Here is a 26,248-nt window from a genome sequence, read left to right on the forward strand (position 1 = left end):
TAGTACAAGCCTTTGTTTACAGTTCACTTGGGTAATGTCTTTCATAATTCATGCTGTCCTGGAAGCCCAATAAGAATGGTTTGATTGATGGAGGGGGGGGGGGCAGATGAAAATAGGGGAGAGCTCTTTTGGTTTGAATAACTGAGAAAGACTTTGAGGGGGGTAAGATATAATTACCAAGCTTTTACAACTGCTCACATGGACAGGCATAGTAAGTGGGCACCTTTATGGAGCAGCCGCAGCTAAGCTAGAGATGGGGAAGACCTCTTACCATCAGGGAAGGAAATAATGCGCTCGTGGATATTAGCACTCATTGCTGCCTCTGTCACCTCTTCATTGGTGGCATCATGACGCCCATAGCGGATGTTTTCACGAATGGTGTCATTGAAGAGTACAATATCCTGGGGCACCACCCCAATGTTGCCACGCAGTGAGGTCTGCTTCACCTGAAGGCAAAGGGAGAGGGGGTGGCAAGACAGAAAGATACTGTACATGACCAGACTCTGTCCTGCAGCATTTCAAAACACTGCAGGGCTACCTCAGCCTTATGGCAACTTTAGCATGAGGTGGTTCTGGTGGGTTTTCCGGGCACAATGTGGCCATAAGATGCCCAGTGGTGGCAGGGGGGGCAGCAAGAAACCACCAGACCGACGGCATTACAGCCTGTGAAGAACCCACTCCGTAGAACCAGCTGAAAATCCAACAAGTGAAAGCCTTCGACAATACATTTAGCATGAGGATTTGCCCGGATGATACAGATGATCAGATCAGCCAATATTTTGTCTGGCAGCAGAAGGAAATCCTCAGGGTACCAAAAAACCAAGGTTATATACTCAGAGAGGACTTGGTGTTTTGTCACCTGGGCTGCTGGACACTTACAGGGCATCAGAGCCTTATGTTTCTCATCACAGGGATCTATTTTGTAATCAATATGCATCTTGCTGGTTGCCACTGTATCCTCTAGTCTAGAACTTTGTGTCAGCCTGATTCAGTCTCTTGGAGCATTGGGTGGGAGGGGAGACGGGGAGAGGAATGAAGGACAAAAAGAATGGAGACAGAGGATGTCTTTCCCCACTCACTCAAGCAGTGGCTTATCAGCCCGGAAACGGGGTAACCTCTGTCCCCGGGTGCAACTAATCTGGTCAAGTGGGGGCGCAAAATTGACCCCCACATGACCAGATGCCTTCGTGAAGATGATGAGGCCGCAGGAAGTCCTGCTGCCTCATTGTCGTCAGGCTCCCTCGGCCCCACCCACATCATCATCAATGTGGGAGGGACCTAGGAAACCCCAACATGACGTGGTCTTTGGGCTCCCCCGCCCCACCCACATCATGGGAGGGGCTGAGAGAGTCAAAAGGCACGGTGCCCTGCCTTCCTGGCTTCAACCTTTCCCGGCTTCTGCCCTTCTGCCCTTCCCAGCAGACCTCCAGGGATGGGGGGAGAAGGGCACTGCCCCCACCCTTCCTCCCTCCCCCCCGGAGCCCGGCTTCTGCCCTCCCCAGAGCCTGGAGAGAGCAGAAGCAACTGCAAGCCTCCGGAGACGTGCTTTTATAGGCATGGAGGCCGGGGGCAGGGCTTGGGGCATGGCCCCGCCCCAATCCCCACCTCGGGGGTGTGGCCCCAGGCTCTGGGGAGTGCAGAAGCTGGACTGCAGGGGGGAGGAAGGAAGGAGGGAGGACACGCCCCGAGCCCTGCCCCCAGGCATGGGGGGGTGCTCGGAGAAGGTTTGTCTCTGAGTGCCATTGTGTCCCCATATGCCTCTGCACTCAAGAGATAAAGGCACTGTAAACAGGGATCGCTATTTCTGCCGCTCACGTTCCCTTTATTGTCTCCCCTTGCAAATGTGGATTTTGTATTGTTTGAAAAGTTTGACCAAAGGTGAGAATAGGATAAGAGAAATGTATGTGTAAGCTACGAGCAGCCTCTTTCAAGACACTCCCAGCCCTCCTGACAACACCAGACTGTCCCCAGCCAAAGATAAGCCCATGCCAACTAACTCCGTTTCCCCACTTTGCTAATTAGACATTCTAATACAGTAACTAGGTAAACTCAGCAAGATTAACAGAGTGATACAAAAAAAGGCTAGAGGATGGGAAGATGGAGTCACACTTATTCAAAGAGGAGACAACATCTGGAACAGACATGAAAAGAGCAGCTGCCCTTCAGTCCCCTGGTAAATCCTGGCACCCAGATGGGGCACCAAGGAATCTCTCTTCCTGATATCCTTACTGTTCTTCTTCAATGAGCCTGGGTGGCCAGGGGAGGGACGGAGACCCACTACAGCTGTGCCTCCCCCAGCATCCATCCCTAAATGGAATCACACATCTCTGCTTTGCTGGGGGCAGCAAACATGAGACAGCAATTAAGCAGCTGTGGTGAGAGAGGGGGCAGCAGAAACCCTGAGAACATCTGCTCACAAATGTTCACACAAAGATACCCACTAGATTCTGACAGAGGTTATCACAATGCCAACATCCTGTACAACCTCATGTCTCTGGATCACAGTGCACAAGACAGCAAGTGCTGCTCGAATATTAAACCACTGAAGTGCTATCCTTTCTTTTTTTCCTCATCCTTTAATGGTATTTAAATAATACACAATACACAAGATCAACATAAAAATTCACAGTAGTCTACTTTCTAGCTTTAGCAACTTCTGCAAAGAACTTAGCAGCTGTGGCAGTAATCTCAGGGGTTAAGTTCATTGGATGATGCTATCCTTATCTGTGAGATCTTTGAAACAAAGTAAAGGAGAAGATTACTGCATGGAACTACATGCAACTGGCAATCCAGAATGATATGTTGGATTGTGCCCAGAGAACTTGGGCAACATATATGTATATATAATCTCCTGCACTAGTACCCTCACATATCTTCTGATCAGTACCTTTGAGGGAAGAACACTGAATCGGGCCAACATGAAGGCTCTACGATGTGAGGGATTATCTAAGGTATGGAAGTAATGAGACATTCTTCTATATGAGGTTGATAGTTTTAATATAGCAGAAGAGCAAATAGGTGATTTAGCAGGGAACAATTTTTAATATTCCAGGCCCAATAATCTCTGTTTTAAAGCTCGAAATATGCATGACTCATTTGACTTATATCGCTTCTTGGCTTTTGGACTAAGATCAACTATAGTTGCTATCATTTCATGCTGTGATCCTGGTTTATAGCACACTTGCCAAAAAGATATTGGTCACCACCAATCTCAGCAAGTAGACTAAGCCTGGGTGTGAAATGCTGCAAGGTCCTACCTCTTCACCAGAAAACTCAACACACGGATGAATTTTCCCTTATTTGTTAAAGTGCCTGGAAACATGTCTACCTTTAATTCCAAGCTCTTGCTTCCATTTCTAATCCTTCTGCATGACCAAAAATCTTTCAATGCCCAATGCTGTTTTTACCAGAAGAAGTGTTGAATGTTTTCTTCTATTTGCACATTCTGCTCCTCCCAATTAACCTTATTCTTCCTTAGCAAATGCCCACAGCTATTTCAGATCCTAAGTCTCTCAAGGATCCAGATGTGTGCCCACCCACCCACCAAATCCTAGTTCCATCATAAAACTTCGTCCTCATTGTTTGCTTCTAGTTGAGATGTAACAATTGCCTTGATAGACCCGAACAATGATCTACTGAACATGATATTCTGCCCGTCACTGCCTAGCCAGATGTCCAGAAAAGCTAACAAGGCACAGCGAAGACATCCATCCCCTGATAGGTACCTGGCAAGTATAGAGATCACACAGGTGCACTGAGACTTCATTGCAAAGCCACTCAAAGAATGATTGAGCTTTTTATACTGGCTGCATATCCCAACTCCATAGGCACCAACTTCTTTCAAGACTTTTCTCCTTTGGATACATTTGCACTCCACCCATCATATGCAACTTCATCTCCATTCCTTGTTCTTAGACGGAAAATCTGCTCTTTGGTTCTCCACTTGTCAAGTTCTTATCTCCTCAGTGCAGCAACCCAATTTACCTTGGAGATGTCCTGCCCATCAATTCGGATGCAGCCTCCCCATACCTCATAGAAACGGAACAGCAAACGAATGATGGTACTTTTTCCTGAGCCTGATGCTCCAACCTGGATAGACAAGGGAGAGGTGGTTTCAGGATGGATACTGCCCACAGGAAGACAGGGAAGTCTTTGCAAAGGGCCCATCTGGGAGAGCTCTCACTTCTCTCCACTGCAGAGAGGAGGAAGGATACATCAGAAAACTCCATTCTTTATAGTGGAGCTCTTTCTATCTTTCCTTACCAGTGCTAAGGTCTGTCCAGGCATCACTGTGAAAGAAACATCATGCAGAATTTCACTCCTGGAAGGAAGAGTAAACAAAAGGAATAAGTCACTGCTCAAATCCTTCACCATTCTGCTGAAGCCGCCTGTGCATCTCCCCATTCCTCCAAATGTTAAGGTCACCAGCACTGTTTCATATTATGCATCAGATAATGGCATGCTGGAATTCATAAAATTGCAAAGGAGCAAATCTAGGTGCCCTTCTCACAAAGCTGTCCCTCTTTTCTTCCAGTGCAACCCACATAGAAGCTTAACAGTGGGTAAAGGTGTCCCATAATGCGTCTATGTGAATGAGCAATGACCGTGAAGAGTGGGTTGTATCTGGTATTTACAAGGCAGAGGAATAGGTCTCTATTGCATTCCTCTGGATCCATAATTTCCCTCAAGGGGAAATCTCACTGTCTCATTTCTTTTGGTTCCAGATAAGTGGGAGTTGCAAGACACTACGTCTTTCACCTCACTCACAGACTTCTACTGCAGCAGTTTTATTAAGAAAGGATCGTTCAGACTGAGCACCACATATTTCACACCTACCCCCTCACCGACTCAGCTTCTTTCATTTCTTCCAACCTCCCATCCCACCCTTCATTTGCAGAGTCACTCCACAGACCTACTGCCACTGTACCTCCCATCTTACCCATCCACATAGCCAAAGTGAACATTCTCAAACTCCACACGTCCTGACATAAACCGAAGATCCGGAGCACCTGGGATATCCATCACCTGCCAGATAACAACACTGTGAGACAACAAGCTGCCTGGCCAGCTAGACAAACCACCTGTGCCCATGAAAGAGGATTTTACCCAGGGGAGGGCAAGAAGCTGATCTGGGGAAGGTTAATCTCCACAGCTACAGAAACTGCAGTATGTTGAGCCTCAGTTCCAGAGACATCTTAGGCTTCCTAATTTATAGCCCCCCTCCCCACCCCCCCATATTGTGGTACTCAGAGAGTACTGTCTGTGAATACATAGGAGTTAATTTTGGTTAGTCATAAACTACAATCCATATAATCACCTTTTATTAAAAAGGCTCTTTTGAGAGCAACCATCAGAATAGCCTGAAAGTATGAGTTCTACAGACATGAGGGGGAACTTGAGCTGGGAGCAGACTGGAAAATGTGAGGGATATAATATCGCCAGCTCTACCTCTCCATCCAGGCAAGGAACAGAGGATGGGGCCATCCCAAAGAATTGCTAAATGTCTGGCATTCCAGGGTACAAAAAGGAAACTTGCAAGGACTCAAAGGGTAGGGGAAATCCCACCCACCCCTTGCTTCTTCCCCTCTTGCTGTGGGTCTTTTTTCTCTGCCCCATGTCCAGTGGGCTAATCTCCCCTTTTTCCTCCCTGTTCCCTGATCACCAGTCCCTACAAATCATGCAGATTTCTTAGTCCCCCTTCTATCCTTCTGATGTTCCCTTTTATCTCGTTCATATGCTACCTTTTGTGACCACTTCATGCAGCATCTTGGGTTGCTAGATTTTCCCCCCCACTATGACTTTGTACACGCATATGTCACTGGCTATTTATTTGAGCTTTTTAACCCAAATTATTTTTGTTGTTTTCGTTTTGGAGTCCTAACAATGGGTAGCGCCACCTCCTACCCGAGAGATTTTTGGACCCACATGCGAATGTCACCCATTTCTGTTAGATACATGATCTCTTTTGGGTGTGGAAGAGATCAGTGATCTAACCAACACACTGCACCCCCCATCTAGGAGGAGAGGATGTAGCTGACTCACTACAGGGCCTATACCTACCTCCTGCTCCTCATTGAAGAGCTCAAACATATTCTCCATATCCACAAATGAAGCCTGGATCATTCTGAAAAGGAAAACAGAACCTCTGCTGCAGCAGGTGGTGGGTAAAGGAACTATCCCATATTCCCTCACTAGAAAGGAAGGAGAAGGGAGTGGGAAAGCTTCGCATTCACACGTCCAATATGGCAATCAATTAGAGCTCAAGCATGAAAGCAAGGCCCCATCTGTCAGGCCTCCCCCACCAGCAAATGCTTCTAAATGTTTAACACATGTTCACACTAAATACTATCACATCTCATCTGAAACCATCTCTGATGTTTGGGAAGTGGGCGGGAGAGGCAAAAACCGCAGGGAAAAATAGACCCTTTCCAGAAAACTCATCTACAGTGGCTAAGGCAGGGCTCAGTTTGCAAGCCTGCAATTGGCTTTCTAGGCCGGGGTTTTTCTTTTGGATGTTCTCTATTGTGGGATTTGTAAAATATGCCACTCAGAACAATCTATGCAGTGGCGAGAGAAACTTTTGCCTAGAAAAAAAGGGAAGGAGACAACTTGTATTATAGCCTCCAATTGCTGACTCTGCTTTTGAGAAATAAACTCAACACTAAGCTTAATATTCTGATAAGCATTAATATTGTTCCAAACCATTGGATAAAATCAACCCACGAAGGAGGGGAGCAAAAACTGCTGAGCAACCACAGTAGTGTTCCTGCATCACTGGGTTTTCTGCATATTTGGATGTATTTAGTCTATACAGTAGACTCAATGCTTGTTTTATGATGTGCTTCCCTCTTTTTCCAGCTCATTTTATTCAGAAATGTATTTGGCCCACTTTTACATTTATTGGTGTTCACTGCTCCCACAGTGTTTATGATCTGCCTTCTAATTCAGAAGCATCCTTTTCAGACATGGACTACCTTTAAAAGAAGTTTAGAAACCTCAACAGGTTTAAAATATAGCAGCCAGATTACAAACAGCAACAGATCCAAGGGAACGTATCTCATAACTGTTGAAAGAACTCCACTGAGAGTCAATTTGTTTACGGGCATACATTTGTAGTGCTGCTTCTTGCCTTTATGGCCCCAACCAACCTCAGACCAGGGCGTCTGAGGAACCACCTGCCCCCAAATAAACTGGCTGGACAATTAAGTTCTTAATCCAATGCTTAGTTCTGAACAAGGACTAAGTTCTGAACAAGAACTAGAAACAGGACTTACACATCCTTCAAATTCCTTCCCATTAACTATTTATCTGATGCCCAATATGCTGACCTTCAGTTACTCGACAAAATGTTGCTCTTTTCTTAAGCTTTTATGTTGCACTGAATTGTTTGGTTCTGGTTTTAAATTATTCATATTTTATAAACTTTTTTTGGTTTCTACCTCAATATATGCACTTGCCCTCTACATGTTTACAAAACCGTTGATGTTGTTCCTGACAGTTCCATTCTACACTGGCCAAAATATGCTTATTTGTGTTTTTAAAATTTTTATGCTGCTGTGATATCATGATCATTTTGGTCTGATTGCCATCTTTTGTTATCTTTTAAACCTTAAGCTACTTCAAAAGCTTTTAATTGCAAGCGCAGGGATTTTTTAAAACCTTCTTTAATAAATAAATAAAATGATTTTCAGGAAAAATATTAATTGTCAACAGATCATTATTTGTTTTTCCTTCCTAATCTCTTAATGCCAACAAGTTTGTCCGGCCTTGCTTAAGAAACATTTGTAAACCATTATTACATCCCCCTCAGGTTAACTAGTCCATACTCTCTTCACTTGAGTGTTTAAAAGAACCCCCCAGTTGGTTGTTGTGGGTTTTCCGGGCTGGTAGATCTTGTTCCTAACGTTTCGCCTGCATCTGTGGCTGGCATCTTCACAACGTAACAGACTTCTCTCTGTGATATACCTCTGAAGATGGCAGCCACAGATGGCAGGCGAAACGTTAGGAACAAGATCTCCTTTCAGAACTCTAACTCCCCAACATAAGGAAAACCTATATAGTTAGACCCGAGCCATGAAGGCCTTCGACAATACACAGAATACAACACTTAACATCCCAGTCTGTATCCCAACTTTCACAAAATATTCTAGCTTTATATAATCTATTTTGCTACTGGTATTCCAAAATACAGTACAAAATAGACTACCCATTAGGTTACCTGTAGTAGGTGCCAAACCAGTTCAGTGGGGTGTACAGCTGGATAATATATGTGCCAAAGAGAACATAATCGCCCACCTAAAGGAAACAGACATGTGGGTCAGTCAAAGTGAAGGTACCCCCCTGAGACAGAACACAGAAATGCTTGTGTTGTCCAGCCTGAGTAAATGAGGCAGTCCTGTCTTTGATTGACCTTGTACTTCAAACTCCTCACCCCTTAACACAGAGGACAAAATGAGAGCTGCGTCACTTCGAAGGAATGAGATGAACCTTTTTTCTCCTTGTCTAATTGTTTCATTGAAATATATGGTTTGATTGTGAGGGAGAAGACATCCTCGACCTCTATGCAAATCTGTCATGACAACCCAGTCTCCTGCACCTGTATAAGTAGCATAGAGGAAATTTTTAAAGCAGTTTCACCTATTGAAAACCTGAGTAAATTCTTTGAATAGGGATGGATGTATCTTTCAACAGCCCAATAAGCCCATCACTTCCTTCACACACATTGCAGAAGGGTTCCTTTAACTCAAGTTATTGCTGACAGCTACATGTGAACTCTGCCCCCCCAAAAAGGAGATCACAATGTATGCGAGTTATGAAATGGGCTATTGGGGGGAAGGGAAGTATAGAGAGAGGTGTGGAACCACTGAGTGGGACGACTTGTACAATGCACAGATTCTAGCCTTGACCACTGAAAGTCCAGATTTGACTTCTGAACCTAACTGTTGTGGGCTCAGCCAGCCAGTCGGGAGTCCTCAGATGAGGAGTACTGGCAGGATGACCCCGCCATGCTGCAGCCACAGTCGACTGGGCCTCAAGCACAGCCAGAAGCCTCACAGGACACAAACAGAACTGGCTCAAGCCAAGACCTGGAAGTCAGAGTGCTTGCAGAAGCACCTCCAGACATGGAGGCCAAAACCAGCAGTCCGCTCAGCTCACCTGAGTCTGTGAGGCAGCTGAGACTCTGTACCTGGGCAGGCACTGCACTCTTAAAGGCACAGTGCTAACTTGAAACCCCTAAGGTGTCGCAGGGAATGCTGTGAGTCAGCTCAGGATCAAGACTGAGCCACAGCACAGACATACAAAAGACAACTCTGGGAACTGGAAGTTGCAGAAGCAACACTGTTGAAAGCGTGACAGTTTTCCAAACACTCACTTGCAGAGTCATTACTTGGAACTGAGGCTTGGACTGGATTGCCTGACCTGACCTACCATCAACCCTTAACTGCCTCTGCCCAGACTTACGTGGAATTTTCCTCTAGACTCAGAGTTAAGACAGCTCTTTCCCTCTCTGCATCTGTACCTGATTGCAGGTGTAACGTGACTCCCTGTGAGCCCGGCAGACGAGGACACTAACACAGGTTGTGAATCTTTCAAGGAACAATTGTTGTTTTTATAAAATTCAGCCACTGAGGATGCAATCTGAAGAAAAAGACTGACATCGTGGAGAGGCATTTCTTAACTATTTCCCTTAGCGTCAAAGCTGCTCTTACCCCTATGGTGCGGTGCAGTGCGGGGTGTGTGTGTGGAATTGGAGCATCAGTTTTTCACAGAGGAATGGGAATGGGGGGGGGGGGGAGGTGGCATCATATAACCCAATCTAATCAGATCTTAGAAGCTAACCAGGGTTGGTACGATATATAAACCACTAAGGAGGACTCTGAAGAGGAATGCAATGGCAAACCATCTCTGCTTCTCACTTGCCTTTCAGACCCCTTGCTGAAGTCACCATAGGTCAGCTGTGACTTGATGACCCTTTACACACACTAAGGTTTCTGGCAAGAATATGGCTTAAAGATTCAATGCCCCTTCTCCGTCATACCACCCTCTCCCTTGAAAATGCTGCCTCAATGGTCAGATTTTACAAAAAACAAATGGTACTTCCTAAAGAAAGACACATTTGCACTCTCTCCCACTCCTCAGAATCACATGGACTAGAAACTTTAGTAACAAACAACTAAAGATGCTACATTGTTTGCTGCTGTTATGGCAGATATTTATCATCTCTTAATTCTTCCACTGAAAATTCTAGAGTTAGTAAGGATGATGGAACATTTTGTTCAATCCTTTTGCGGTAGGAAGGTCTGATTATCTATTAGACCTCACCCTAAACAAATGTAATGGGGTGGGAAAGAACCCTGCACAAATCAAACTTCGGCCTGGTTGTCAGGGCCATATGAACTGGAACATGGAGTTCTGTGTCTCTTTTCTCCTGGCTTTTTTTTAAACCTGAGAAGCAATCTTGGAGTCTGCAATCAAAGGTGAACGAGTACCCAGTGTGGGGTGGGCCTACTCTTTCTGTTCTGTGCTACTTATTGCCTCTTGATTTTCCCTCTGTTTTTATCTGTCCATTTACTAGCTGAGCCACCCTGATAATGTATTTTGTTTTTGGCTGAAGAATTCTGGCTGTTCCACCCTTCAGCAGAACAATATTTTAACTTTTGGCTCAGCCCAGGAACTTTGTGGGAAGGAACAGGAGCCCAATTTAACTTACACAATGGAAATGACACTCCAGGCTCTTTGAGAAGTAAACAAATAAACACCAGGATTTTATTCAGCAACGATGGGAAAGGTCAGGTGAAATTAGGAGCTGAAAATTCATGAGATCAAGCCAGTACATGCACAGTCTTTAGTTCTTAGATTACATGCCCATGAGGGTTTCTGAAGCTGTTCACCGATCACTCAAATTCTTTATATTTTTAAACCCCTGTGGTTTAAAAACCTGTGGTTTCCCCTACACTCTGTTATAAGTTCTGAGAGTATTCTCTGACTCTTTTTGGTTTCCAAAAGACTGGTACCCTCTTTTCAGAGCCCAAGCCCATCCTCTGAGAACTCTCTCCCTTGTCCCCCACTTTTAACTGACCCCAACCCTCTTTAACCACACCAGTCCAGGGATCTCTGACCACAGAATAGCCAAAACTCCTCAATGAAAGTCTTCCCTTCTTAGTACAGCTGATGTGAACCATCCCCTGGCTTGGAGCAGCCTGTCACTCAAGGTTCCCTGTTGCTGGAGGGAATTAACCCTTCAATTCCCATTAGCTGTTTGCATAGCACATCTAAAACCTTTTTTAAACAGTGCAGACAGTTACACAGTATAAAGAAAAGTCAGAAAACAAAACAGGGAAGACCAAGAGATTGGTTTCACAAGATCCAAGAAATCAAGGGAAAATTTAAAGCACAGTTCGGCACGCTGAAGGATCAACATGGAAATACATTAATTGAACGGGCCAAAATAAAGAACAGATGGCAACAATACACTGAAGAACTATACAGAAAAGATGGAAGGATGACAGAAGAAGAATCTTTTGAAGAAGAACCTGCAATTTTATCAAGTAATATGCAGAACATATCATAAGGAAAGATGGATTAGATTGAGATGAAGGTGGAGTGAAAACTGGTGGAAAGAACATTAACCATTTGAGATATGCGGATGACTCCACTTGGCTGGCAGAAAAGAATGAAGACTTGAAATGACTGATGAGATTTAAAGCGGAAAGCACCCAAGCAGGATTACAGCTGAACATGCAGAAGACAAAAGTAATGGCTATTGAGGAATTATACAACTTCAGGTTTGATGATGAACAGACTGAAATTGTTAAGTTTTCTATGCCTTGGCTCAATCACCAACCAAAAAGGAGACCGCAACCAAGAAATCAGAAAGAGACTGAGACTGGGAAGGGCAGTCAAGAAGGAGCTAGAAAAGATCCCAAAGAGTAAGCATGTGTTGTGGTGACCAAGATAACTCAAACTATAGTATTCCCCATTACTTTGTATAGGTGTGAAAGTTGAACAATGAAAAGAGATGACAGGACAAAAGACAATTCATTTGAAATGCGGTGTCAGAGGAGAGTTTTACGGATGCCATGGACTGACAAAAAGACAAATAAGTAGGTTCTAGATCAAATAAAGCCTGAACTATCCCTAGAAACTAAAATGATCAAACTGAAGCTATTGAACTTTGACAAGTATAAGAGACATGACTCACTGGAAAAGACCATAGTGCCAGGAAAAGTTTAAGGCAGCAGGAAAAGAGGAAGACCCAACATGAGATGGATGCATTCAGTCAAGGATGTTAATGATTGGATGTTTTGCAGGTCATTAATTCATAGGATCACCCTAAGTTGGTAGCAACTTGATGGTTCTTGACACACACACATCTAGGAATGGCACAACACGAAAGGAATAGGCCATCTTTTGTCCCAGCATTACAGCCCTGATCCAAATGATCTACTCACAGCCGCTTTTAATATCAAGCATATATGTCAGGAGATCCAGTCACAGATCTCCTGCGTTGCATCTTGTTGTGCCCCAAGAATTAGGTGACATTTTTCTCAAAAAGAAATCAGGACTACTGCAGATGTAGGTCAAGATAACTAATGAAAACTGGCCTCAGAGTCACAAGCCAGTCAGTCTTGGGGCAAAGGACTGAAAGGATTTATTTCTGAAATATCAAAAATGGTGAACAATCATGCAAAGCAAAGCCTTTATTGGCATAAATAGAACAACAGCAACAAAACACAGCAAACATAAAAATTTTAAAGGCAAAAAGGATAACCTCAGATAAATACATATTGTTACTGGCTCTGAATTATTTCCATAACAAAGCTCGCAACCTCTTCACAAAAAACAGAGTTATTCAACAAGAGAAATAATCTAATCAAATCTGTTAACTCAGATTGGAAGAGAGGATGTAGATTGACATATTTAGATCTAATTTTAGCAAATTTAGTGCAATGTAATAGCTGGTGAGCCAATGTTTCAACTACGTTAGAATTACAGCTACATAACCTTTTAGATTTTTCCAGGTTATTAAACCTGCCATGTAGTAAGGCAGATGGCATGACATTGAATCTAACAATTGTGAAGGCTCTCCTTGAGCAGGGGTTAGTTAGAAAATATAAGTAGTGGGCCATGTGACCCTGCTCAAATGGAATCATGCCAAATTATGGAACCCATATGAAGCACCATCCCAAAGAAAAGTTTACTGTATGCAGCTTAATTCCAAACACAGGTTTTCTTGGCATTTGTTATGGTGTAGTAATTAGTGTCAAAGAACCATGGAGATCCAGGCTCATACTCCCATTCCTATTTGAAACTTACTGGATGAGTTTGGGCAAATCATTCTCTCTGTTTAACCCACCTTACAGGCTTGTTGTGAGGACAAAATTGGCAGGGGGAGAAAAACAATGTTGTACTTACCTGTAAGTATTGTTCATCAAGTGTTCTTCTGTGCAGCCACACTTGGGACTGCACATGCTCAGGCTTGTTGCAGAGAAAAATAGCAAGCTTTTCTTAGGCGTTCTTGTAGCAACTGAGTGTTCCCTCCCCCTCAGAGACCTGGGCAAGAAGATTTCCTGCTGAAACAGTCACAAGATCAGAGGAGGAGGGAGCAATCCCCTCCATTCTCCAACCACTGCTGCAGACAAATTTCCTTGAGAGGGAAGTAGGGTACACAGGTAAGTGCAAAAGTGGTAAAGGAGAAGTCCACCATGTGAAGGAGGGAGGAATGTATGCCTGCTTAGAAGACCAGGTAAGTGCAACATTGCTTTTCATCTTCGTGGTCTTATGTGCAGTCCCATATGGGAGAGTAGCAAGCTAAAAACCACCACAGAGGTAGGGTGAGACTGTGAATGAAGCCACTCCCACTTCCAAAAACAGAACCTGCACTGGTGTAACAGACCACTCTGTTTTATTACCATGATCACTTAACCAGCTCTGTAATAATGGTCTCCCAGCAGCTGCATCGTCTCTGAAGTCCACATCAATGGCACAATGCTAGATGAATGTTGATGGACTGGACCATGTCGCTGCTCAGCAGATGTCTCTAATGTCCACATGAGCTGCAAATGCAGCTGAAGAAGCCTGGGCCTTTGTGGAGGGAGCCTGCACAGTGGTGGGACACTCCATTTATGGGCAGCCTTGCTAGCCTGTACGGACAGTGTTTGGGTCGAAGGGCCTTCTCCCATATGGGCATTTAAGAAGCAGATAAGTAGATTTTGATCAACCCTAAAACTTCTTGTTCTTTCCAAATAGTAAGAGTGCCCTGTGCACATCTAGGCAATGCAGGGTCTTCTCAGCATCAGATAAAGAATTGGGAAAGAAAACAGGGAGGACTATGGCTTGTCATGGGTGACATGAGAACACCATCTTTAGAAGGTGTTCCATGCTCAGATGAAGCACTACTTTATCTGCATGGAACTTTGTGAAGGGAGGGCAGTGGCGTAGTACCCAGGGGACCGGGTGGGGCGCGACGCCCTGGGCATTCTGGGCCAGGGGCGGGCGTTCTGGGGGCACAGGACGAACGCATGCCCCGGGCACAGTTCCCCCTTGCTCTGCCTCTGAGGGAGGGTGACATACCAAGGCCTGTAGATTCTCCCACCCTTCTAGCAGAGGTGGAGGCAACCAAAAATATCACTGGAGCTGTATCACAGGATGTCAAGGATTGGTGAGAAACAACACCAGTGGCAGGCTGCACTGAGAACCAGGTGTCTGTGTGAGGGATAGAGTTTATCCAGGCTGTTGAGGAATCTTTCACAGAAAGGATTTTTAAAAAGAGGTGGAGTTGAAACCCAAATGAAATGGCTACTAAATGTACTCTGACTGAGGTAATAGCCAGCCCTGCTTCCTTTAATGACACAGGTAATCCAAAACACAAGGTAACAAACATAAACACAGATTAATATCCCTTTGAATAGCTCCCAGGGAAAAATATTTCCACTTAGCTTCATAGGATTTTCTGGTGGAAGTCTTGTGGGAATTGAGAAGTACACTCTTGACTTTTATCTGACCAGCCAGTCAATGCAGTTATCAGCCAAGTTGCCAGATGGAGTGACTGAATATCCTCATACATCAAGCTCTCCATAGAGATCAGGTTTTCCCACAGGGAGAAAAAATATACTCGGCCATTCTGCAGAGTCAAGAACCAGTGCCTCCTGCTCCATGCTGGAGCAATGAGAATGCACAATGACTGATCTGACTGCAGTTTCGGCACTACCTTGGGTAGAAGGGGAAAGGGTGAAAATGTGTAGAGAAATATTCTGTTCCACATATATACTGAAATGTGTCTTCTAGGGATCTTTGTTCTCTTCCCACCCTGGAGCAGTACTGGTGACAATGGAAGTTATGGGGTGAAGTGAACAGGAAAGGGATCCACAAGTTACAGACCTGCGCCGCAGTGATGCCTGACATCAGCTGGGGACTCACAGAGTTGGGTCAAAGAATCACTGTGAGATGACTCCCTAGTCAAAGACTCTCAGCGTCAAGGAGATCCCAAGCTACAAAAGGACTTATCCAATGAGGAATTAAAACATCTCAGAAGCGAAAGCACATTGGATGATGGATTAATGTCCTAATTTCAAGAAAAGCTGTGGTTGTGGATGGGTGATCTTCCAGAGCCATCCATGCTCGCCCTAACCAGAAGGAGTGACCTTATGCCAATGCAACTTGGCCTGTCCAGGACTGCATCCTCGAGGGGTGGATGGCAATTTCCTCAGTGGTGAGGAAGATTTGAAGTGTTGAGAATGTGCCAATTTCCTGTGGGCAGGAGAGCTCCATACCCTCTCCACTGGCTTGGTTTGTTTCTTGGCCTTTGAATGAAGTCCCAACATTCCCAGTGATGCATGAAGCAGGGATGTACCCTTCACCAAAGCACAAAAAGCAGTTTAGATGGCCATCATTCTTAGCCATCTTTGCCCCACATTTTGAACAAGGCAGACCCCTTCTTTTCCATCTTCCAAAGTCAAATAAGAAGAGGAGACGAGGCTGAAGACAGGAACACTGAAAAACATGTCATCTCGAAGGGGTAATGAAAAGAGAACTGAGGGGATTGCTTTCTCATTCTTGGATCTTGTGACCATTTCAGCAGGAAATCTTGCCCAGGACTCTGAAGGGGAAGGAGCACTCAGTCACTAAAGGAATGACTGAAGAAAAGCTTGCTATTCTTCTCTGCGACAGACCTGCGCAGGCGTAGTCCCATATGGGATTGCACATAAGACTGCAAAGGTAAACAATACACATTGCTTTGAGCTCTCTGGAGGAAAGGTGGGATAAAAATGAAGTTATATAGATAGGTATTTCACCATGTTTTGTTTTCCTGTAATTCATATTTAGCCATTCAGCCTTTATCTCAGAGGAAATACCCACCTTATAATTTATGCTGCATCTTTCTTCTATCTCCCCCACTGATTTTTTTTCCCCCTGGAAGTCTCTTTTAGATCTCCTTCATCTCTTTGTCCCCTCCCCCGACCATTTGGATTCCACTCTGTGTGGGAATGTGTGTTTTCACATCTGGAATACCAACTCTAAGCCCGCTGGTCTCTTCTTCTGATGTTGGTGGAAACCAGCTCCCATTTGGTGGGGTTCTCCCACCCCCCTCAGATCTCTTAATTGGTGACAAACCTTTTCCAGCCTTTGGTCTTGTTTGTGATTGCTTTTGTTCTCAAAAGAAGGCCAGTGTCCCAATCTGTTTCTGTTTTAATCTTCTGCACCCTCGGCTGCCCATTATTCTCAGTGTGGTTTCAGTCTACCGTCATTGCTGAATTCAGCGAACACTTATTAGCTTTTGTGAAGAGACCTCAGAATCACCAAAGTTTTTACATCCCTGCTCCTTATTCTCCCAGTTTAATCTGGTCGCCTTTCTTACCCTTCCCTTCTGGCTCTCATGTCACAAGGCATTCCATCCTTCAGATTTTTATCACTGCAGATATCCTACGGTTGTTTGTGGATACTACTCACTGACAAACACGTGTGTCCGTATGTTGCATGAGCTTACCCTATAAAGAGATTTTGGGCTAGAATATGGGCTCAGATGGCAATGGAAACAGACTCCGCCTGGCAGTTACACCACCACATAAAGTGGTTCTTTATAGGCATTTCATCTCTTTGAATGGAAAATTTCCAAATCACTGCCAGTGGGGAAGAAACTCTCCAAGTAGTGGGGGGAGGGTCCATGTGGTAAGCTGGTCTACATGCTGTGGCCTCCGCAGGGCATGTGTCGCATGCAGACTAACTTAATTTGTGGTTTCCTTGTAGTTAGAGATGTCTAGATCAGTGATGTTTCAGGCACTGCAGCAGACACACACTTACCTGGAGCTTCTTCACTGATACATAGTTGGCACAGAGTAAGGAGCCCACCAGCAGCCCCCCACTAATCACCAGGTTCTGGGTCTGGTTCAACAGTCCCAATGATGCATTGACTTTCCATTCTGCTACCTGCCAAGAGAGAAGCAGAAAGGGGAACCACCCAGGTTCCATTAGAACATCTCTGCAACTCAGCCAGAATAACTAGCAAGTCCCCTACCTCTCTGTCTTCTATAGAATATTGTATTAAATGTTGGAAATGAGGGGCCTAGTGTCTCTCATGGAAAGATTACCTATATCAGTCACACACACAGGGTTCCCACACATCCTAGGTTTCAGTCTGGCCGTCAAGCACACTATCACATTTGTGGGTCAAAGCGTCACTTTGTGGGTCAAAGTACAGCAACCTCTCTTACTAACATCAAAAGAAGTCTTAAGACTATAGAGTCTTCCCTTTTGTCTACATTGCTGACAGGGAGCCTGTCCAAGTTCTCCTTCAACTTAGAGAGCAGCCACCTTTGGCTGCATTTAGTACTTGTATGTACTAAATCAGAGTTGATCCTATTCACTCTCAGCTTGAGACCACAATAGGCTGATGTGGGGGAACCCCTCCTGCTTCCCACTGCTTGTTATCAGCTCCTTCTGGACCCAAAGTCGCCCTTCCATACATTTATTTGTAGTGATTTTTTTCTACACAAATTGCAGTAACAAGGTCATTCTCTGTCCTCTGACCTCCAAACTGCGAGCTGTGTGCCTGCATGCACGGTATGCACAAAAGAGAAGGATCACCCTAATAAACAGTATCATGACCCTCCCTCAATGCCAAGGTTGTGTACGAATGAAGCTTGACTGCTGCCCAAGGATCCTTCCCTACCTGGTATTTGAGGATGGCACCATTGAAGCGGTTGGACTCATAATTCTCTGCATTGAAATATTTTACCTGCAACAAGTCATAATACCAAAAACATGTCGTTAACCAGACTGGATTTTCTCCATATGGAACCAGTGCCCCACCCAGCTCCCCCACACAATAAGAGCCATTATTGTGGGTTCAGCTCACAACCAGAAGCACCAACCTATTCTCCCCCGCTTCTCTCCCTCCCCAGCAGTCTCAGTGTGGGTTCTGAGTACCGTCTCAAAGTTGAGAAGTGAATCAAGAGCTCGAGATTTAGCCGCATTATCGAGAGTATTCATTTCACGCCGATATTTTGTCCGCCACTCGGTGAGTAGGATGGTGAGAGCTGCATGAAAAGAGAGACAGCCAGAGTCATTGCAGCAACCAACCATTTCACAAAGACACAGCTGAAGCCTCTTCTCTTCACCACACAAACTCATGATCAATACTTTAAAAAAAAACCCTGCACCACAGTAATCTAAATTCCACCTCAAAGGAGTGCTTCTTAGTGAGACTGCTACACTTTATTCAAATTAAGCATGTTTATTTTGCATGATGTATGCTGTTCAGGCATCACACACACAGTACATTGGAGCCCCTGAGCAACTTATTCCCCAAATACAAAACAGTGGCCCACAGTCTAATTTATTCACTTGAATAGGAAACAGTTGTATTATCATTACAAAAAAAAAATCATGCCATTCTAGCCTTATGTTATCACACTGAGTATTCCAGCACAAAAGGAATGACCATCATTTTCTCAGCCGGCTGCACAGATATGAAAACTGTTCAAGCTATCAATCTTGCCAATATCTAGATTTGAATCCTGTTGTAGTTGTTGCTGTTGTCATTATTATTAATATTATTCTTTTCCATCCTCCCTCCGGCAAAGCTGGGCTCAGGATGGCTTACAATAATAAACAATAGATACATAATTTAACATTTAAATTTAAAACCACAAATTAACATTAAAATACCATTAGTAATAAATAGTCCTACATTGGCGCTTAATCCCAGAAATATCCTCTTGGGAGCATGGTCCAGTTTGGCAGTTACACAGTAAACAATAAACTGGGGAGGGGGGGGAATATGCCACCAGAAATAAAGGAGGGAAGAGGGGAGGGGAGGGCCAGGCTTTAATTTCCACCATCGATGTCTTCAACCTTATGCCTGCTGGAACATCTCTATCTTACGGGTCCTGTGGAACTGAACTAAATCCTAAAGGGCACTTGAAACAGTTCCACCAGATTGGAGCCAGGGGTGAAAAGGCTCTAGTTTTGGCCAAAGACAGCCAGATGGTTTGGGGGCCAGGGACCACTAAAAGTTGTTGAGCACAGTGGTGTATGACCATAAAACAGAGCCCAGGGCTTGCTCTGGGTGCCGTGCCCAGCCCCTGGCTGAACTCTCCATGTCCCCCCATGCTGCCAAACTACTTCCGCCCCTGTCGTGCCAACCCCCACAACCTCCCCCCCCCCACAAACGTTTTCCTTCTCCGAGTGATGCCAGATGGCAACACAGTGGGGGCAGGGACAAGGTCAGGGAGGCCTGCCCCCCCCCCCCCCGTGTGTTGCCAGCCGGCCGGTGCCACTCAGAGGAGGAAAAAATTGTTGGAGGTTTTTTTGCAGGGGCAGCGGCATGGTGATGCAGGGAGTTCAGTGGCAGTGGAGTTCAGCCGTGGTGGGGTAGGGGGGTGAGTTCAGTCAAGGACGGGGGGTAGAGAGGGGGGCAGGGGGCAAAATGCATCCCCCACATGACCCAGGTGAATGGTGCCTGGATTGCCTGCCCCCTCTGGTCTCTTAGATATGCCAGTGGTTGAGTGTAGTGCTCTCTGAAGCGGATACAGGGAGAGGCATCTGTTCTAAAGATCTTTAACCCTGCAGGGGTAATATACTTCTGGTATTGATTTGTTTTTAGTTTTGTTCTGTCCATTCTTCAGGGAATTCAGGGTGGTCCCCAACCGTTTTATCCTCACAACAATGCTGTGAGGTAGAGTAGGCTTTCTCGCCCATCCCCAGTCCTGTCAACCAGATGTGTGCTGGGAGTTTCACACTTGGAATTCAATTCCCAGGCACATGGAGGCCCAATTTGGACTGGGACTAAAGTATCCAGAAAGGGGAAGCTTCAGCTTTCTCCCTACCCCATGGGCCATTTTCATGGCCTGAATTGGCTCTGGGAAGCTGATCCATTGGGGAAATCTGCATGTAGCTCATTAATATACATGCATTTCCTCAATAGGGCATGCTTCTCTCCATGGTCCCAATGTGAATCAGGCCCTTTGCATCTGGGAATTAAGTTCAGAGAAGGAACTCCCAGCACACAAATGTGCAACAGGACTGGGGTGGACAAAAGGATAACACAGTGATAGACACAGTGATAGACACAGATAACACAGAGACAGAGGCTGACCATCACCACCCAAAGTAAGCTTCATGATAGAGTGGCAAATTGAGCCCAAGTATTCCCAGACATAGCTTAACTCAACCAATCACTTTATCACACTGGCTCTGGCAAACTGCTGCACATTGGCCCATTAAGCATAAAATGCTTACCTTGGGGCTCTTCAGTGCGCAGTGGGCTTCCAGAGGGGTTTCCTCATGTTTTTCCATTTACATAAGTGGAGCCATTCTCTGCCTGCCCCAAAGCTAGCTTATTGGTCTCAATGGGCCACTGCAGCTTTTCCTGGTTCTCTTAACTCCACTCATCAACTCCTCTTACAGGCACAGATCTAGTCATGCCCATAATTGGAAGATAAAGGGCTTTGTTAAAGTCCTTTAAATTGCATTTATATGATATACCTGCAAGAGCAAGTTAATCGATTTTGTAGCCTCTTTCCCAACATAATCCTCCCCACAAAAGAAAGACGCAAAGCCTGGATCACATATTGATGAAGAAGGGAACCATGCTGCTGCAGCCAGGAAAATCATTTTAAAATAAGAGTCTTGTTTGAAATAAAGTTGTAAAAAGCCCTCCCAATCATCAGGGAGGGCAGAAGCAGAGCGGTGGAGGTGGGCTGGAGATAAAAAGAGACCCTGATTGTTTTGTTCTTCTGCAAAAGCCAAAAATAAATGTTTGTTTTCAAAATAGAGGCTTCTCTGAAAGAATTTTTTTAAAAAATACCCTCCCAATTATCAGAGAGGGCAGAAGAAAAGTAGGGGAGGTGGTGTGGAGCTAGAAAGAGACCCTGCTCATGTTGTTCCTATTGATATATCGATACAAGCATTTAGTGAGGTGGAGTGGGGGACGTGCAAAGCAGTGCAAGGGAAAATAAACTGCACAAGGGTGCAGTGTTATAAAGGATAACATTCATCTGTATTAATGTTATGGGAACAGCTTCCTACGTACAAAGGTGATACATGAAGACCATCCCTTTCGCACTCACACCTCCCTTGACCAAACATATGACATCTGTCTCAAGACCGCAGCAATCTACAAATGCAAAATAAAATGCCAGCACCTCACACCCAAAACACTATCCCTCCACACCGTCTTTAATGCTATTATCTTCCTAGAGTCAGAGCCCAACACTAAAGAAACAAGGGAGCTGAAGACAGGCCATTGGCATTCTTTTCTTGTTCACATACAGCAGCAGGAGCCAGCCCCCCCCCCCCATTCCCCAGCTGCTTCTTCCTCCCTTCCATCCCCAGACACTCACTGAGATACAGGATCATACAGACGAAGATGATGAGGCCAAACCAGGCGCTGAAGACTGAAGTGAAATACGCAATTGCAATGATGATATCGGCTATAGTGGGGAATATGCTGAACACAATGTAGCTGCAGGACAAGAGAATGGGGAGAGTCAGGCTACACGATAAGCAAGTCCCCATCACCACCCCCGTCACCATCACTGCCACCACTTAGAGCCAACAAGGGAACACACAGCTGTGCATAGCTCTGAATCAGCTGCCCACAGTTCATGAACACCCCGTCAGGCAGTCGTGTGCGTGTACCTGAGCAGGTTGTTGATGCTGCTAGTGCCCCGGTCGACACTGCGCAACACCTCGCCTGTCTTGCGTCCCAGGTGCCAGCGGAGGGACAGACTGTGGAGGTGACTGAAGAGTTTCACCTGGACTTCACGGTTGGTGAACTGTTGCACCCGGATCCAGAGGAAGGTGCGCAAGTTGCTAACAAAGCCAGAAGAGCCTGCAGAAAGGGAAAACATGTGTGCGTGTGTTTCAGGTGAGAATGTGTCCCATTTCCACCATGAATGGGATCTAGACAGAACCGGCAAATGAACTCTAGAACTTTGAGAATGACCAAAAAGCTCAGAAGTCTCTCTAGAGCATCAACAGGGCTGATTCTGAATTCTACTGTTCTAGGTACAGACAGAAGTGGTTGGTTCTCTGCTTCCAACCATGCTTCCTCAAAGCAGGCAGGCAGGGGTTCAGTGCAAAAGGGCAAATTGGGTGATGGGCATTAGCCCTACTTTGGACGGATATTTCAGTACCTGAGACAGAATACCCAACCTCCCCACCCCAACAGGTTCATCACAACATTATAAACAAATTCTAAACGATGTAATAAACAAAATACATGTCCATGTGTTGCTCTTCACCAGCATCCCAAAATCTGCTGTCTGAAGTGGTTCTCTTTATCCTGCCAAATCATGAGCCCCAATCCAAGCTACAGAGCACAATGGTAAGCAAGCTCTCTCCCACAGCGTAAACATTACTTACTTCCCACCACAGAGCATTAAATCAAGCTCCTGGTACACGAAGTTGACCGGAGGGGCTGTGGCTCAGTGGTATAGCACATGACTTGCATGCAGAAGGTTCTGGGTTCAATCTCTGGCATCTCTGGTGAGAGGCCCTCAAGCAGCAGAGATGCTGGAAAAGACCCTGCCTGAGAGCCTGGAGAGCCACTGCCAATCAGAGTCCACAATACTGACGTAGAGGGACCGACACTGTGTCTTGTTATAAAGCTATTTTAAATGTATATCACATGCAGGAGATAAAGCTTGCTCTCAGGTTCTGATTTGTGCTTTATGAGCAAGTGTGCTGATGCATGCACGTATACACACAATATATATTTTTCCAGAGAGCAGTGAAGCGTTCTGGCAAAATCACAGATGGGGGAAAGAAAGCTGTAAATATCAACTGAAACCAGTGTTCACAGCCAGCTGTCCCAGACAAGGTGAATTACGGTGTAGGTTACTGAAGGAGATGCTGGGGCTTATTGGATTAACAGTCCTTTCTTAAACCTGAAACAGGACTAGAGGTGCTTAGAAGCCTTTTCTTCTTGCGCGGGGGTCAGGGAGAGGGAGAGGTGTATTGTGGGGAAATAGTGCACCTGGGGGCGGGGCTCTACCCCTGCGCGACACACCCCCTCCTTCGGGCTCAAGGAGCCCAGCAGCTGGCAACCCGGCTTCTGCCTCAGTCCTCCGACAAGTGCTTTTATAAACACTGAGGCAGGGAGCGGGGCTCAGGGGGTGTGGCCATGTCTCCACCCCACCCCAGGGGCATGGCCATCCCCCCAAGCCCTGCCACAGTGCTTATAAAAGCACCTCTTGGAGGATGGCAGTCTCTTCTGCTCTCCCCTGAGGGGAGGGCAGAAGCTGGGCTGCCAGCTGCCAGGCTTCCAGGAGCCTGGGGGAGTGGGATGGGGGCGGTGTCCTTGGTCCCACCCATGTCAATGACGACGTGGGCAGTGCAGAGGGAGCCTGAAGACGATGAAGCAGCAGGACTTCCTGCTGCCTCGTCATCTTCATGCTGGACCTAGTCATGTAGTGGGGCCTATTTTGCGCCCCCCACATGACCAGATTAGTGGCACCTGGGTATCCCCTGTCCCAGGCAAATACGCCACTGGGGAGAGGCAACAGAGGCTTGCAGGAAGGTTAGAAATGGTGAGAAAGCAAAAGCAGGTGGGGGAAGCGGAGTGGGAAAGAAATCTACAGGTGCATACGCATACATATGTAAGACTGGCTTACCAGCACCCCCTCCCTGGAGGAATTTGAGGGTTGAGAAGATGAAAACAGTCCGAACCAGCATGTGCCAAGTAACTCCTTCTGTCAGCTCATTCACTGCGGCACAGGAGACAAAAGTCACTACAAAGGAAACTTTTCCTCCAACAAATCCTTTCATGAGCCATTTCCTCCTCACCAGACTTGCACCTCTATTACCAGCTAGCGCCACTATCACCACCCCTGTTCTCACAGCTCATATATCAAGTCCTGAGCTCTCCTAGCTTCCTTGATTCTCTCTAAAGTTTCTGTACAGGTACAGTGTCACTTCTATGCATTAACATTATCACATAAAAGGACACCCACCAAAAGTTTGCTAACACCCAGAAAGACAAAAAAGGAAGCCTTCAAAATAGGCCTTCAAAATATGGTCAAGATGTGCTGTAAAGCAACACAAAAAATTAAAATAGTGGACATACTTTGCTTACTGGGCAGCTATAATGGAAGAGGATGATAAGCAGCAGGAGAGGTACCCCCGCCCAGGAAGGTCCACCACAGACAGGAGCTAGGTATTCTAACAAATGCCCCAGGGGGAGGGGTGGTTTTGAAGTAGAAAACCATAAGCGCATGAGGCAGGATTATATCTAACCTCAGCCTCTTCTTGTACAGTGGTCTTTATCCAAACTGGGCACACACACACCCCACAGCTGCTATTTTCTATGTATCAACTTACATAGCACATTTTTTTTCCTATCACACCCCTCCTCCATGCACAGAATACACACTTGGTTCGCTTTCCAACTTTATCTTCACACCGAACTTACGAGGTAGGTTAGGTTGAGCAAGAGTGATTGGCCCAAGGAACTGTAGAGGGCTTCATGGCTGAGCAGGGATTTGAATCCAGGGCCCCCCCACTTCCTAGTGTGACGTGCTAACTGCTGTACCACATGAACTCCCTTTTTAAAAGGCTGGGAAGTGTTGATAATGGACCTTCCAACATCTGTGGGGAGCATTTCATCACCATTTATGGAAGGTGATGGTCAGGCTGGCAACAGCACTTGGAGTGGGACTGCTTCAGGCCGGTCGGTCTTCCAAACCTGTGATTTCTAAACACTGGCCTTGGATCCCCCTTTCCAAGCTCCACCAGGCTGCTCCAGCAGTCAAGCATCACTCCCTGGGCCAGGTCCTGCTCTTTTTAAAACAAGCCGCTCCTCGGACAGTTTTGCCCTTGGTGCTCTGCACGCCTCGTATCCATCCTGTCCCAGAAGCCCACACTTTCCTGTGGTAGGAGAAAAACTAGTAGAAGTCTGCTTGCTTCTTCTGCTCTTTCAAGGAACCACACGGTAACAAAACATTCCACACACACACACTCAATCCCCTGCTGGGTTGTGCAAGACCAGGCAAAGCACACAAAGGCTCCCTGTTTGTTCCCCACAAGCGGCACTTTGCTGGGTAATCCTAACTGGCAGGGTGGGTGACCCTTTCTGGGAGTGCCTCTGTTTTGCCTTTCATTCCTCCTGTGGGGGGGTTCCCCCTCCTCCATCTTATCTTGCTTTACCCAGCACACGACAGAGAGTTCCCAAGCACAGGTTTAAAAAAAACTGGCGTGTGGGGAAATTTAGGCATCCTGTGAGGGCAAGAGACTGTGAAATATCATACATCATTCCATGTCACTGATGATTTACACTCTGTAACCTTATATCAAGTTTATTGGCATGCCACCATCAGGGTGAGGTAGATCCTTATTATTCCCATTTTTCAGTATAGGGAACAGAGGCTGCGTTACAGTGAGTTGCCCAAGTTCACAAAATGAGCCCAGAGCAGATTGGGGGGGGGGGGGGTGAGAGGGGGATCTTCAATCCAGATCTTCCAGATGGCATCCAAGATCTAAATTCCAACCTTCCACTGTGTTTCACCACAACTCCTCATGTGGCATGGCACAAAAACAAAGGAGCGAGTTCAAAGCAGGACAATACTTGCGTGGGCCTTGGCCTTCATGGTGCAGCCACCAGCTTGGCAGAGACACTGAGCAGGAAGCAGGTAAAGCAAACAGTATACCTGCCCCCTAACACACAGCTTTAAATAGGCAGGACCAGGGCTTTGCTTTACAAAAACATTTGGTGCACGACAGCATCTGTGAAATCTACAGTCTTGCAAGG

General features: G+C 45.8%; 1 protein-coding gene across 2 annotated transcripts in view; it reads right to left on the reverse strand.

Annotated features, from left to right (window-relative positions):
* Positions 1-26,248, reverse strand: part of ABCB6 (ATP binding cassette subfamily B member 6 (Langereis blood group)) — a 46,748-nt gene that overhangs the window by 3,584 nt on the left and 16,916 nt on the right. For both annotated transcript variants that reach the window (XM_048485126.1, XM_048485125.1), the window contains exons 5-16: positions 24,117-24,209; positions 22,141-22,333; positions 21,843-21,964; positions 18,427-18,536; positions 18,170-18,235; positions 17,302-17,427; positions 8,219-8,295; positions 6,061-6,124; positions 4,940-5,025; positions 4,264-4,321; positions 3,985-4,089; positions 272-446 (exon numbers count right to left, since the gene is read on the reverse strand). In XM_048485126.1, the coding sequence (XP_048341083.1) occupies positions 272-446; positions 3,985-4,089; positions 4,264-4,321; positions 4,940-5,025; positions 6,061-6,124; positions 8,219-8,295; positions 17,302-17,427; positions 18,170-18,235; positions 18,427-18,536; positions 21,843-21,964; positions 22,141-22,333; positions 24,117-24,209 (1,275 nt within the window). The remainder of the gene's footprint in view (positions 1-271; positions 447-3,984; positions 4,090-4,263; positions 4,322-4,939; positions 5,026-6,060; positions 6,125-8,218; positions 8,296-17,301; positions 17,428-18,169; positions 18,236-18,426; positions 18,537-21,842; positions 21,965-22,140; positions 22,334-24,116; positions 24,210-26,248) is intronic.

This window comes from Sphaerodactylus townsendi, linkage group LG02 (genome assembly GCF_021028975.2).
Source record: "Sphaerodactylus townsendi isolate TG3544 linkage group LG02, MPM_Stown_v2.3, whole genome shotgun sequence".
In the NCBI taxonomy this organism is placed as follows: domain Eukaryota; kingdom Metazoa; phylum Chordata; class Lepidosauria; order Squamata; family Sphaerodactylidae; genus Sphaerodactylus; species Sphaerodactylus townsendi.